Below are 15214 nucleotides of genomic sequence, written 5' to 3' on the forward strand. Positions count from 1 at the left end.
TCTTGATCTCAGGGTTGTGAGTTCAAACCTCATGTTGGAGCCTACTTAAAAAAACAAAACAAAACCTCATGAAACTGTATACTTGGGCGCCTGGGTGGCTCAGTTGGTTAAGCGACTGCCTTCGGCTCAGGTCATGATCCTGGAGTCCCTGGATCGAGTCCCGCATCGGGCTCCCTGCTCGGCAGGGAGTCTGCTTCTCCCTCTGACCCTCCCCCCTCTCATGTACTCGCTCTCTCTCATTCTCTCTCTCTCAAATAAATAAATAAAATCTTTAAAAAAAAAAAAAAAAAAAGAAACTGTATACTTAAGACTGGTGCATTTCACTCTATATAAATGAAATACCAACAAAAAAATTAAAATAAAGTATTGCCATTTTAATTCCTTCTGTATAAGTCTTATCAGCAGATTTTTTGCATATCAATCTTAAGATGTCTACAAGGTCCTGTGTGATCTAATCTCCCACCTACTTTTCTAGACTTAACTGTTAACACTGCTCCTGTCACTTTTTCAGTCCTTCACCAACAATGACCTTTCAGTTCCCCAAAGGCATATATTCCTATCCTGCCCCAGGGCCTTTGCACATGCTGTTACCATTCCCTAGGAATGTTTCTGTCTTCCCTTTCACCTGTTTAACTCCCATTCTTCTTTCAGCTCTCATTCTTCTGTCTGTTCCTCCAAGAAACCCTCATTTATTATTAAAATCTCATTTTATTATATGTGTCCATGGAACCTTTTCTAGGGCTGCTGGGTACACTCCTGCAGGTTGTTCATATAAATAAGGGTTCCCAGCTGAAATGATAGTAGATGAAATCCAATTTGTGCTCCACTCACAAAGTCTTGCATATGGAGCAGGGCTGTGTCAGTCTGGAAGGCTGCTTTTTTCTAATTCATCAGAGGCATAGTCTGCTTGCTAAACTATGCCTGCTCTGGATTGTTTCTGTCTATGGGGACACCTTTTAAAAAATATCACACAAATACTATATGGGCTAGCAGCAGCCCTGACCTTATACTGCCCCTTTATAGTACTTATCACAGCTGTAATTTTACAATTATCTGTGTGGTTATTTGGTTAATGTCTGTTTCCCCCGCCTAGGCAGTAAACTCTATGACAGTAGGAAAGTGTCTGGTTTTGCTTATTATCAGATATTCCCAACACTGAGAATAATGACTGACACATAGCGGGTAATCAGTAAATGTCTATTAAACGCATGAGACATTTGGCAGGGAGGTTAGATAATGTTTATTTTTCATTTTTAATTATATACTTAAATTACAAAGTAATACAGGCTTATTATAAGAAATTCAAACAACAGAGAACCATATAAAGACAAAAATGAAACTCTCTTTCCCCATCAGTCCTATTTTTCAGGTATAACTGCGGTTAATGTTTGACATGCATTCTTTAAGATTTTCTTCTGAGCATATGTAATCAAATTCATTCTTTTTTCTTATTTTTTTAAAGTGAAAATGCAACCCCACTCTATTTATTGTTCTGTGACTTGCTTTTTTCACATTTTCATAAATAGTTGAATTTTTTAACATCATTTTAAAATTTATTTCATTATTATTTTTTAAAGTAGGCTCCACACCCAGCATGGAGCCCAACGTGGGGCTTGAACTCACAACCTGAAATCAAGACCAGAGCTGAGATCAAGAGTCAGATGCTTAACCAGCTGAGGCACCCAGGTGTCCCAGTAGCATAATTTTTTTTTTAACTAGAAAAACAATAAAGTTATTTTGTTTGGGGGAATAAAAATGATCAGCCGGGAGAGAACAAATGCATGTATGATCTGAGTGGCCCAGTGAAGAGAGGCACAGGGCAGAGACTTCCTATGTGTAGGTCACCATAGTGGCGATTACAGGTGGGAACCCAGACATGCCCAGTCACCTTAGGAAGTTGATGTGTCCTGTTTTCCCCAAATCTTCAAACCCAAAGAGGGACTGCTAGAGCTCAGCCTGGGGCTAGGAAGACCCAGACAGTGGGCTCTTGGCTGCCCCCAGAGATGCCTTCCCTGTGCCAATACAGTGGGTCAAGCAGGACAAGGCCATGAAAGGCTGCTGTTTGGGAGGCCACCTAGCTACATGCCCGCAACTACCCTTCCCCTGGGCTTGCTGCAATCCCTCATGAAAAGCACCCAAGTTCCTTTTTCTTTCCCTCCCCTGCTTCTTTTAATTGTCATATTCCTGGAGCAGGTGTTCTGTGAGGCATCAGAAATGCTTCTGGAGCCTCATGAGAACCCTCAAGAAGGGCCAGCTGGCTCTCCTGCCCCTGAGTCCTGGAGAGAAGCCAAACAACAAACTTGTCATCGTGTCTGCCCAACAAGGCAAGAAGATAGGTCTGGCTGCAGAGACCCATGCCCCAGGGAGCCAGAGCAGGGTTGTGCCTGCCTTGAGAAAGCCATGTATTTCCTACGGAGAGAACTATGAAGAAACTGAGCAAGAAAGTAGAGCCTCTTGCTCTGGCAGATCCCCGCACAGTATTCCAAGCTGTCCCAGTCCCTGCACCGCAGAGTACACCCCGAAGTGGTGACTTGTCCGGTGGTTCTGGCTTGGGGCTGCTTCCACAGGCTCACTGCCCTGTCCTCTAGGAAGTTCTTTGAAAAATTTGGTCATGGTTAGCCTTTTGGTTTTTTCTTTTCTGATAATAAAACCCACGCTCTGTGCAGAAAATTGTAAAATGGCAGGAAGGTACAAAAAAATATCAATGACTCATAACCCCATTACCCTGAGATGGCTTCTCAGTATCTTCATGTATCTCTTCCATTGTCTATACGGATGTGTACATATTTTTTTAAATTTTTTATTGTTATGGTAATCACATACATTACATCATTAGTTTTAGAAGTAGTGTTCCATGATTCATTGTTTGTGCATAACACCCAGTGCTCCATGCAGAACGTGCCCTCTTTAATACCCATCACCAGGATAACCCATCCTCCCACCCCCCTCCCCTCTAGAACCCTCAGTTTGTTTTTCAGAGTCCATCGTCTCTCATGGTTCATCTACCCCTCCGATTTCCCCCCCTTCATTCTTCCCCTCCTGCTATCTTCTTCTTCTTTTTTTTTTCTTAACATATATTGCATTATTTGTTTCAGAGGTACAGATCTGAGATTCAACAGTCTTGCACAATTCACAGCGCTTACCAGAGCACATATTCTCCCCAGTGTCTATCACCCAGTCACCCCATCCCTCCCCCCCCCACCCCCTCCTCCAGCAACCCCCAGTTTGTTTCCTGAGATTAAGAATTCCTCATATCAGTGAGGTCATATGATACATGTCTTTCTCTGTTTGACTTATTTCACTCAGCATAATACCCTCCAGTTCCATCCACGTCATTGCAAATGGCAAGATCTCATTCCTTTTGATGGCTGCATAATATTCCATTGTATATATATACCACCTCTTCTTTATCCATTCATCTGTAGATGAACATCTTGGCTCTTTCCACAGTTTGGCTATTGTGGACATTGCTGCTATAAACATCGGGGTGCACGTACCCCTTCAGATCCCTACATTTGTATCTTTGGGGTAAATACCCAGTAGTGCAATTGCTGGATCATATGGTAGCTCTATTTTCAACTTTTTGAGGAACCTCCATACTGTTTTCCAGAGTGGCTGCACCAGCTTGCATTCCCACCAACAGTGTAGGAGGGTTCCCCGTTCTCCGCATCCCCGCCAACATCTGTCATTTCCTGACTTGTTAATTTTAGACATTCTGACTGGTGTGAGGTGGTATCTCATTGAGGTTTTGATCTGGATTTCCCTGATGCCAAGAGATGTTGAGCACTTTTTCATGTGTCTGTTGGCCATTTGGATGTCTTCTTTGGAAAAATGTCTGTTCATGTCTTCTGCCCATTTCTTGATTGGATCCTTTGTTCTTTGGGTGTTGAGTTTGATAAGTTCTTTATAGATTTTGGATACTAGCCCTTTATCTGATATGTCATTTGCAAATATCTTCTCCCATTCTGTCGGTTGTCTTTTGGTTTCGTTGACTGTTTCCTTTGCTTTGCAAAAGCTTTTTATCTTGATGAAGTCCCAATAGTTCATTTTTGCCCTTGGTTCCCTTGCCTTTGGCGATGTTTCTAGGAAGAAGTTGCTGCAGCTGAGGTCGAAGAGGTTGCTGCCTGTGTTCTCCTTTAGGATTTTGATGGACTCCTGTCTCACATTTAGGTCTTTGGATGTGTACATATTTTTAACAGGATTAGGGCCAAAGTCTATACAGTGTTATACTATGCTTTTTTTTTTTTTTTAAAGTCAGTTTCCTGTGGGTTTTTTTTTTTCAATATGCCTTTTAAATGACAACATAAATAATATTAAAAGATCCCATGTATTATGACAGGTTTGTTTGTACTAGGGGCATTGAATATATTATGAAGTAGATATTACTATTATCTTATTTCAGAGATGAAGTAACCAAGTCTTGGAAATGTTCAGTTTCCATCCCAGGCCCCACGGGTCCCACAGGTGGGGGCTGAGCTGGCAACTTGCCTCTTGGGCTACTGCTCCCATCTGCCCTCCCCTCCAGCCCTCTTCAGAGAACTCTCCTAGCTCTCCAGCGGCTCTGCTTTGCTTACTAGAGGCCTTTACTGCTCCCTTTAGGGAGCATCCCTGAAATGCAGGTGCTGGAGACAAAGAAGCCACATTCTGCTGGAAGAGCCAACGCGTGAAGACTGCGCAAGGGGCCAGAGATCAGAGAAATAGTCTGAGGGTGAATTATCCTAATTTAATGCCTGTATCGAATGATCCTTTCTACTCAAAGCATTTCATGCCTTTCTCCAAGACACAGACCCATGGAAGCTAGAAAAAATTGCCTCAAATCATGCAGCAGCTCAGCAGGAGATGCATTCACCCCTGCCCCAGCAAACCTCTAAGTACTGTGATCCCTCTGTCATGGGCTGGAGTGCAGGCCCCAGCTAAGGCAGTTCATTCATTTCACAGGGCCTCTGGAGATGTCAGAGAGATTTAAAGATGGCCACCTCTACACTTGGGTATTTATTCAGAAGTGCAAAACTCTGATGTCTGTGTAAGTCAGACGTCAGCAGACTTTCTCAGTGAAAGAGCAGGTATCAAATATTTCAGGCTTTGAGGACCATATAGCTTCTGTCAGCTCTGCTGTTGTGGCACAAAAGAAGCCATAAATAATATGTAATAGGCATGGCTGTGTTCCATCAAAATTTTATTTACAAAAACAGGTGACCATCAAACATTTGACCCATAAGCATGGTTAGACTGCTGAAGGGCAGCAAAGAGAAAGGAGAGGGAGGGAAGGATCCCTCCAAAGGGCAAGAGGGGAAATCCCTCACCCTTTCGGGCAACAGCAGTCCAGCTGGTTCCGCCTGGGGCTTCAGATCCTCACTGAGGAGTAACCTCGGCCAGAGGTTGTCAATTCCCCAAGGAGTACTAGAATTGGTCCACAAAGGGAAAGTCCTGAGAAATTTCTGGAGACTCTGGGAGCATGCCGGCTGGCAAAGGCTCCCCACCAAATGCAGGGTCCACCAAATGTGTGGTGACCCCAATAGTTGGAGGCCAGCGGCTCAGGTGGTGAAAGAATTCACCTGAACAAAGGACATAGAAGTTTATTGAATTCACTGCAAGGGGACAGTGGGCAGAACAGCAAAGGAGAGACTATCTGCCAGGTGGTGGGGGGCTGTAGTGAAGGGGGAAAGGTGAGAAGGTATGGGAACCTATGAATTTTCCTTTTTTGGTACCTGTGCCCAGGTGTAAGTAACCCATTGGTCAGCTAGGGTTTATGGTTATTTTGAGGTGATTTGGCTAGTCAGTGTGGGCCCTTTTACCGTACTCAGGTTTCCATTGCCCGAGTTGGTTGCCTAAAAGCAGCCTCTACAAGCTGTAATTTGTCAACCTCTTTTTATGGCTTAAGTCTTCCCTAAAAACATCTAGATATTGGATAGATTATAATTTACATGCAAATCACTTAAATTTTAGAGCATAAGTTCATTTCTGAGGGGTTGACCTGTTTTTCTTCAGTGGTATAGGAACACAATCTTTCAACTATTAATCTAAAGTCTTGGGGAAGTACAGGGAAATCAGAGAATGTTTTGCCTTATGTTGTAGTTGGTCAGTATTACTAACAGATGAAAGGGGAAATATTTTACAGATCCATAGCAACCAGAAAAGAGGATGAATCAAGCTGAAGGAAAGAAAACATTAGGAAAATCAAAAAGAGAGTGTGAAGAATCAAAAATGATATTAATATAATCAGGCAGCTCCATTTGGCTTCATTTAGCCAACTGAGGCAATGGGCAGCTTATCCAAATCAGAAAACAAGGGGACTTGACAGCTCTCATTGGTAATGATAGGGCATCTCCTTTCAGAGGCTTTAACTGAGGCAAAGATATTAAGATCACATACATTTGGGCCATTTGGAAAGAAGAATGCCAGGTAAGCTATTGATGAGAAGTTGAATTGCAGTCTAGGAATATCTCACACCTGGGGACATGCTCTACACTCCTCACTCCATCTTCCTGACTTCCTTCATTCACCTGCAAAGCTGGGATGAGGTAGCAAAACCCTATCTACTCCTGGATCTGGAAAGAGCCCTGCAGTGTGCTGTTGGGCATGGGTATGCTGAGGCTGTTAACACCCCCAAGAGAGAAGAGAGGTCCCCTCCCTCAGCTGGAGAGCTTTAGAAGAAGCAGGTTGGGGACAGGATTACACTGAGTCAGGCAAGTTCCCAAGGATTAGAATGGCAGGGCTAACAAGAATCCATGACTATGATGGCTATACTCCAGCACCAGCACCTTCTTGGGAAGAGCTAGTTTGAAAAGGCAGGCACAAAGTCTACATGAGACATTTTTTAATGCTGGAAGAATATTAGGCTTTTTGAAGGCAGGGACTGTGTCCTATTTTTCCCTTTTTAATCCCCACACCCCCACGCAATTACCATAATGCTTTGCACATAAATGGCATTCAGTAAATTCCTCCTGATTGATTTTAAAGTGTTCAAAGAAGCCATATGATGTTCTGTTCATAGAAAACTGGATCTGCAAGCATATGATTACACAGTGCCTGAGTGATGATGAACAGCTGCTATTTATGAAGCAGAAGAGACAAAAAAATGTTGAATGAATGAGAAATAGACTTCAACTGAAATGGGAAGGATTTAATTTAGCTTTTGAAACTCATTTCCTGATTTGAAGCTTACATGATACTAGAAGACAATATGAAGGGAGGCTGTGAAGTTTCTTTTCTTTATAAATAAACGATCTTTGAAAGTTTTTCAAAATAAATGAACCCTTTATTTGAAGGCTAAGGGCTATTTCTACCTAGTGTTTTCCATAGTCTAATGAGATAGTTGTTTTTTTTTTTTTTAAATAGGGTTTTTGAAAAAAGAGAGAGGGAAGCAAACCATAAGAGACTCTTAATGATAGAGAACAAACTGAGGGTTGATGGAGGGAATTGGGTGGGGGATGAGCTAAACAGGTGATGGGCACTAAGGAGGCATTTGTGATGAGCACTGGGTATTATTTTTAAGTGATGAATCACTAAATTCTGCTCCAGAAACCAGTATTACCCTATATGTTAACTAATTAGAATTTAAATAAAAATTTGAAAAAAAAAATAGGATTTTTGGCATGTGGGGGATCATTTTACAGAAAGTTGCAAAGATAGTATAGAGACTTCCTGTATACCCCTCACTCAGCTTCCCTCCTTGTGAACATTTTTTATTACCATGGCACATTTGTCAAAATTAAAAAACTAAAATATGCCCATAACTATTAACTGAACTCCAGGCTTCATTTGGATTCCCTTGTTTCTCTAGTTGTTTTCTTTCTGTCCCAAGTTAGGTAGCTTTTTAATGTTCTTTGATAGTATTACAGGATTTTTTCTCCATAGGTGCCCATGGTTCTTGGTCACCAGCTTCAAAGAAAGAGGTAGACCAAACAGAGTGGTGGGCAGCAAAGCAAGGTTTATTGAGCCACAGCAAATCATAATACAAAGCTCCAAAAGAGGGAAGGGAGCCGAGAGGGTTGCCGCTGGCATTTCTAAGTCCTTGGGGTTTTTATGGGCTTGTTGGCAGGCTGTTTTAATCTGATTAACCCTCCCTGTGCCTATCATCCAATCAGGTTTTTCTCGCCTATCTATCATATGGGAAAGGGTGGAGGGCTCCTTCCAGGGTGGTGTAAAATCCTTTTAAGGGTGGTTTCCTCTTAGGGCTGGGAGGGTAAGATGGGGGATTGTCCCCGCCTGCCTGCCTTCCAACTATCCTTCATCAATAGTGTATAAAAGATTATGTGGTCTGAAGACCAAGATCTGTGAACAGAATTACATAAATCTAGAGCTGCCTAGGTTTTTCATCCTGAGGCAAAAGCGCTTTGGCTTTCCAACCAATCAGATCTGAATATGATCCCTAGCTTTGCCACTTTGAAGAGCTGTGTGTCTTTGGGCAAATTGTTTAATTACGCTAAGTCATAATTTCCACATTTGTAAAAATGTGGGTGGTAAGACTTCTCCAACTGTAATGGTTCCTGAAATCCCTCACAGTAATTCAGTGTTGAGAAACTTATGATTTTTAGTTAACTAGTCTTTTGTATTTATGAAATTAATACCATGACGATAGCACTCCAAATAAGACACATGATATTTTATATATGTTAGATTAGTGACAAAGATTCTCCTCTTGACCAAACTGTAGTCAGGCTCCTTTGAGCCCTCTTCTCAAGTAGGCCTTGTCCTTCTGTCCTGTCTTTGGTCTCCCTAGTCCAGTTGTAGCAAGAATCCTAAAGAGAATCCCCACCCTTGGTAGCTGATCAAATTCTTATTCCCCACCCTGGATATCTGATTACCAAGGCAAGTCAGTTTATAAAGAATCCTCCTACCCTGAATGTTTAGTTTTACTAAGTTTTCATCCATCCCCTACCTCCCCACAGGGGAGGAAAGCCTTTCCCTCTACCCTCCTAGGTTGGATAGCTGAGTATATCAAAAGCAGGAGAAAAGGTATACAAATTTATTAGTTTTTAATACAACATGCACAGGGCCACCACAGGGAACAAAAAGTGAATACCCAAAAAAGCACTGAGATTTTGAGCTTATACCATCTCAATAGGGGAAGGGGTTGGAGGATGTATGTCACACAGGGGAGAGTAAATGATTTTTTTTTTTAAGATTTTATTTATTTATTTGACAGAGAGAGACACAGCGAGAGAGGGAACACAAGCAGAGGGAGTGGCAGAGGGAGAAGCAGGCTTCCCGCTGAGAGGCTCGGATCCCAGAGCACTGGGATCATGACCTGAGCCAAAGGCAGACGCTTAACGACTGAACTACCCAGGCGCCCCTAAATGATTTTTTTTTTTTTTTAAGATTTATTTATTTATTTATTTGACAGAGAGAGACATAGCGAGAGAGGGAACACAAGCAGGGGGAGTGGGAGAGGGAGAAGCAGGCTTCCCGCTGAGCAGGGAGCCCGATGTGGGCCTCGATCCCAGGACCCTGGGATCATGACCTGAGCCGAAGGCAGACGCTTAATGACTGAGCCACCTAGGTGCCCCCCCTAAATGATTTTTTTGAAAGATGAATGGGCCCTTAAAATAGATGGGAAATCTGTTTGTGACAAAGTCTCTCTGGGTGTGGTGACTTCTAGTCTCCTCTTTTGTGGTTAAGAGTCAATCTTCTCTGGTTGATGCGACTCCTGGGGAGGGGATTTATGACAGTTGAGCTCCTTTTGGAGGATCTGTCTTTAGGCAGATAAGAGGAGTTCAGAGAAAGCCTTTTGTTCAAGTGACTTCAGCTCAAAATAACCAATATACCAAAGAACCATATTGTGGGTGGTATGTCTTAAACTCCTCCATCCTCAACTCTGCTCCTTGATTATAAATCCCCACTTGTCCTTGCTGCATTTCAGAGTTGAGCCCTATCTCTTTCCTATTGGCAGTAGTGTTTTTTTGTTTTTTGGGTTTTTTTTGGCAATAGTCTTGATACCTATTACAATAGTCCTAAATAAAGCTCCTTACTATTTTAACAAGTGTCAGAATAATTTTTTAACATTGGTAATAATGAGCATTAACTAATTTCCATTATTATCCCTGTCTCATTAGAAAAAAATTTTTTAAATATTCCTCCAAGTTTTAATAAAATTCTTTAAAAACATTTTTGCTTTGTTACAGACAACATGCATGCTTGGAGGCATTTTCCTTCTGTGTGTGTCCTTTATTCAAATGTTCAACAACTTTCCTAATTTTATGACCAGAATTTGACTCCCACTTTCTAGCTCCCACTGATCCCAGACACACAGAGTAATTTGGGTTGGAAATGTTCTAGTTGACTATCCTTTCATTGTAGAGCAAAATTTCACAATCTTCTCAACAGACAGAGGTAGTTTGTCTCTGCGCATGAATATACCGTACTAAGCACATCTTAATTTCTCAGTGGCTGACTCCATACCAGTCTCATCTCTTTCTCACCAACTGAGGAATGCCTGGCACATTAGAAGAGTTCAATAAATAACTGCAATTATTAAGACCTGAACTTTAATTTTTTTAAGCTTCCTTATTTTTCCTGAGTCTGCATTGCAAAGACCTCTTACTCTGCCCTACCTTTGACTTACCTTCCTTTTTTTCATCCTCAACTGAGTTCTCTCCTGGTTTCCAAAGGAAAAGTGACTCACAATCTGCAGATAATGAAACGGATATTCTCCCTCTTAAGGCATCATGCAGAAGTAACTCAAGTACACAAGAATTTTATGGATGGACACTCTATACAGGTAATCCATTGGGTGATGAGGTCTAACAGAGAAAAAATTTATATTATCAAGTAGGTGCTCAAGAAATGTCAGGTCCCTTCCAATTTCCTCATTTTCACAGATGAGGACAATGAAGCCTAGGAAGATAAGTAGTCACAACTAAGATCTACCAAAAAGGGGGTGAGGGTCTGGCTGTTATTTCTTGTCATGGTTCTCCTTTTCCTGCTGCTTATTTGATTACGTGACTCAATGAACCATCTAACAAATCCACAAGGTTTGCGACTATTACTGGACACCTGTCAAGCCCACAGATACAGTTAACACTTAACAGAAACAAACATTTTGGTGAAGTGTAACAATTTTGTTGCCCTTCCCTAAAATTTTATTGTATCTGGTATGTCCCCAAATTCTGTCCCTTGTTTTAAGTCTCAGGCTTATACATAGTTGGAGATAACCACTGATTTTTAGGCCTTGGCATTTTTCAAGGCCTTGACAATTTTTTATGTTACAAAGAGCACTTTAGGGGCGCCTGGATGCCTCAGTCGCTAAGCTTTCGGCTCAGGTCATGATTCCACGGTCCTAGGATCGAACCCCTCATCGGGTTCTCTGCTCCACGGGAAGCCTGCTTCTCCCTCTCCCACTCTCCCTTCTTGTGTTCCCTCTCACCCTCTGTCAAATAAATAAATAAAATCTTTAAAAAAAAAAAAAGGCACTTTAGGCGGCAACTCATTGGGAGTCTAGAATAACTGCAGGATATTCCTAAGTTAAATGATACTCAATATTGGCACAATTGGGTGAGAATAATCATTGATTGAAATAAACATTCATCAGATTAAATATTCATCACGAATTTAAAACGCGTCCAGACACTATGACTTGGTCGTGCTTTGAAACCGATTCCCAGCTACGGAAACCGGTGGAAGACTACCTGGTTCAGCAAACAAGATTTCAAAGAGGAGGGGCCCGGGGAGGCGGGTCTGGACAACCCAGCGCGAGAATACGCCCCAGCGCATGCGCATGTTTTAGCTGGTAACTTCCATATCCTAGATGGGGGAGGCCAGTGAGAGGCACCGTACGGTTTTCGAACTCCTGTTCACAACGAAACACTAGGTCTTCAACAGTTCCATGATTAATGTGAGCGTGTTGGCCTCCGAGTTCAAGATTAAGGACACTTGGCATACGCCGCTAAAGCAAGAGGTGACTTCTCGTATCTTCCCCCATCCCCTGGAACATCGGTGGTCTAGTCCATTCCACAGACTTTCGAGTCCTGCAGCGGGTCGGGGATCGAAGGATTGGGCCGATTGCGGCTGAAACGTCTTTGGAAGGAGGAAGGGGGTGAGGGGGCATCCCTTTGAGTTCCGCCTCTTTATCGAGACGGCAGTGGGGGGAGGGGACGTACGAAATACTGCTCTTGATAGCTAACGGATCTCACCTCTCCGTGCAAACTGCCGGGAGGGCGGCGGGAAAAGGGCAAGACGAGAGCAGGGAAAGGGAAAGAGCCAGGAAGCTGCGCGGGAGGGCGCGCACGCGCGCCCCTTTTTCAGCAGTGTGGCGGGGTCGCACGCACGCCCGCCTCGGCGGCTGGGCGCGGTTTGCGACAGTGGGGGGAGCGGTGGAGGTGGCGGCGGCAGCGGCAACTTTGCGGCAGGCTCCGGCCGGGCTTGCTTGACGGCGGTGTGGCGGAGGCCCCGCCCTAGGCGGCAGGAACCTGGAGGGAGGCGGAGGAATATGTCCGAGAGGGAAGTGTCGACAGCGCCGGCGGGAACAGACATGCCTGCGGCGAAGAAGCAGAAGCTAAGCAGCGACGAGAACAGCAACCCAGACCTCTCTGGAGACGAAAATGTGAGTGCAGCCCAGAGCAGTGCGGACGGGACTCTGCAATGAAAGTTTTAAATTCTTTTTAAACTCGGCGTGGGGGTGGACGGGCTGCTGTGGGGGGAGGGAGAGGTGTCACCCTCAGGAAAACGCGGGCGTGGAAGAGAAAATCGAACTTGTCTCTGGGGATTTTGAGCAGGGGCCGAGAGCAAGCAGAAACTTGGCGAAGGAGAGTGGTTTAAGAGAGAGCGTGGTGGTCGGAGGGTCTGAAGGGGTCTGCTCTGAGATCCTTTTGCGTGGTTGGGGAGTGTTTGGGCCTTTGGGAGATTTTGGGAGAGTGCGGATATGAGATTCCGGTAGTTTAAAAGGCAAGTTAGAGGTTTTTCTGAGAAAGTTGGAAGGAGGAGCACGCGTGAGTTAGCGACTCTTAAGAAGGAATTTAGGGATTGTGTCACTTTCGACCCTTACAGACCGTCCAGGATGGGAAGAGTAGTTAGATCTTCGACTTAAGAGGTTTGGTGACTCTTCTAAAGGTGGGATTTTATGTCTGCTCCTGTCCTGTGGGTGGAGATGGGTTGTGCCTGACAGTCGGCTTTTCTTCCGGAGGAGTATTGAAGAGGGTCGTCTTATGAATCGGAGGGGGAAACCACCTTTGATGTAATAAGAAGAGTCGGTAATTATTTATAAAGTTTTTACTCAAATAGAGGGGATGACCTGGAAGATTTTAGGCAACAGTGGTAAAGACAGGTGTCTTTAGGTGTGGACTCGTGGCTTCGCAGTGGTAAAGACAAGTGTCTTTAGGTGTGGACTCGTGGCTTCGCAAATGTAAGGTATTTTGGAATCAGATTTAAAAAAAAAAAACTCTGAAATGGATCTCGGTAATCACCTAGTGTTTAGGTAAGTCGCCAGTAATAACTGAAGTGACATTAATTTTCGGTTTTAAGTTTACATCGAATAAGGTTAAGCAGTGTCTTGACAATTCATTCAAAGTTATCCAAATGTGAACCTCCTAGGATATCTGAATATATTTTTTAAAAATCTTTATAAAGTGTTGTAGGAGGGTGATGTAAGTTGTCCATTTTCTCAGTTTGGCTAGTTTTAGGAATAAATGCTATCTTCACCCAGTTTCTAAATTCTACATCATTACTTTACTAACAAGCATATATATGGCATGGTGTCATGACCAAAATTTTCATTGAAGAGATGGGGAAGGATTTTTGTGGATAGAAGAAAGATATTTGGGGAATTATCAGTTTGTGGGATTTGGACTTGAAGTTTCTGGAAAGTTTAGGTGTTGAATGTTACTTTAATCTTTTTCCGGTTTGTGCTTCTCAATCTCATATATTGCTTTCTAATAACATTTTTGACCCACTTCATTTCACTCCTTGGAGCCTGTTTTATTTCTGCTTTTTGAAAAATTTTTTCTGGGCAGATTCGGTTAGCGATTAGGAGTACAGATTGGATCCACATGTTAGGTTAAAATTCCTAATCTTCTACTTACTGGTTGCTTGATCTTGAGCAAGGTACTTGATCTAGTTTCCTTAATTTCTTAGAAATGGGAATAATGGTCTTTATCTCAAAGAGTATTTGTGAGGACTATATGAGATAATACAGATAAAGTTCTTAAAAGGGTCTCTGCCCCAGAAGTACTATACAAGTGTTAATTACTGTGAAGACTTTTGCTTCTGGCCCTAGCACATACTAAATAATCAAGCAGAAATGTAATGAAAATATCAATAATCTCTTTAGACTGAGGAAAATTTCAGGGGACCAAATAAATTGAAAGCCTTTTTGGTAGACCCTTAAGAGGATATATTCTTTGCATTCTAAAGCAGTTCAGAACCAAACAGTGGATTATGCCTTTATTTGAGTTTACTCATTTGTATAGGGATTTTATTTTATTTTTTTTTTAAAGCTTTTTTTTTTTTTCTTTTTTTTTAAGATTTTATTTATTTATTTGACAGAGAGAGAGACAGCGAGAGCAGGAACACAAGCAGGGGGAGTGGGAGAGGGAGAAGCAGGCTTCCCGCGGAGCAGGGAGCCTGATGTGGGACTCGATCCCAGGACCCTGGGATCATGACCTGAGCCGAAGGCAGACACTTAACGACTGAGCCACCCAGGCGCCCCATTTGTATAGGGATTTTAAACATTTTAGTTCCTTGGACACCTCAGTGAATCTCAGGTAGCCTTCTCAGAACATTTTAAAACATATAAAATACAGTATATAAGGTTACAAACAAAATAATAAAATTATGAAATATGTTATAAAAATGCTTTTTAGAACAAATTTAAGATTTGTTTTAATAAAGTGCTTTAATATAAAGTGTTTAAGTGGCTAATTTGTACACCCAGCATGGGGCTCCAACTCACAACCTGGAGATTGAGAGTTCCATGCTCCTTGGACTGAGCCAGCCAGACGCCCCAAGTGGTTCTGTATTAGCACATTAAGTAACTAGATCTAGCAGGGGGTCTGGTAGTAATGATGGGCATAAGACAGTTTTTTTGAGATCTGCAACTACTAGAATATGATATGAAAATACTTGATTTCCCTGATGAGAAAGTCACAGCTACAGTAATATTCTCACGTATGTTACCTTCATTTAATGGAAGTGCTAAATTTCATTTAAAGATGGTGAAAATTAAGTGGGTTTATTTGGCCATTTAAGTTCACAGGCCCTCTGAATTCCACCCAAGCACCCC

The 15214-nt window shown here is 42.6% G+C and overlaps 1 protein-coding gene across 4 annotated transcripts in view; it reads left to right on the forward strand.

The window, feature by feature from the left end:
* Positions 1–12139: 12139 nt before the first annotated feature.
* Positions 12140–15214, forward strand: part of EED (embryonic ectoderm development) — a 29123-nt gene continuing 26048 nt past the window's right edge. For 2 of the 4 annotated variants that reach the window (XM_032393531.1, XM_032393532.1), the window contains exon 1: positions 12340–12541. In XM_032393531.1, coding sequence (XP_032249422.1) covers positions 12428–12541 — 114 coding nt within the window. In that variant the 5' untranslated portion in view covers positions 12340–12427. Of the gene's footprint in view, positions 12542–15214 lie in introns of all 4 variants that reach the window. The other 2 variants (XM_032393533.1, XM_032393534.1) reach the window with 2 other exon arrangements.

This window comes from Phoca vitulina, unplaced genomic scaffold (genome assembly GCF_004348235.1).
Source record: "Phoca vitulina isolate PV1807 unplaced genomic scaffold, GSC_HSeal_1.0 scaffold74, whole genome shotgun sequence".
Classification (NCBI taxonomy): Eukaryota; Metazoa; Chordata; class Mammalia; order Carnivora; family Phocidae; genus Phoca; species Phoca vitulina.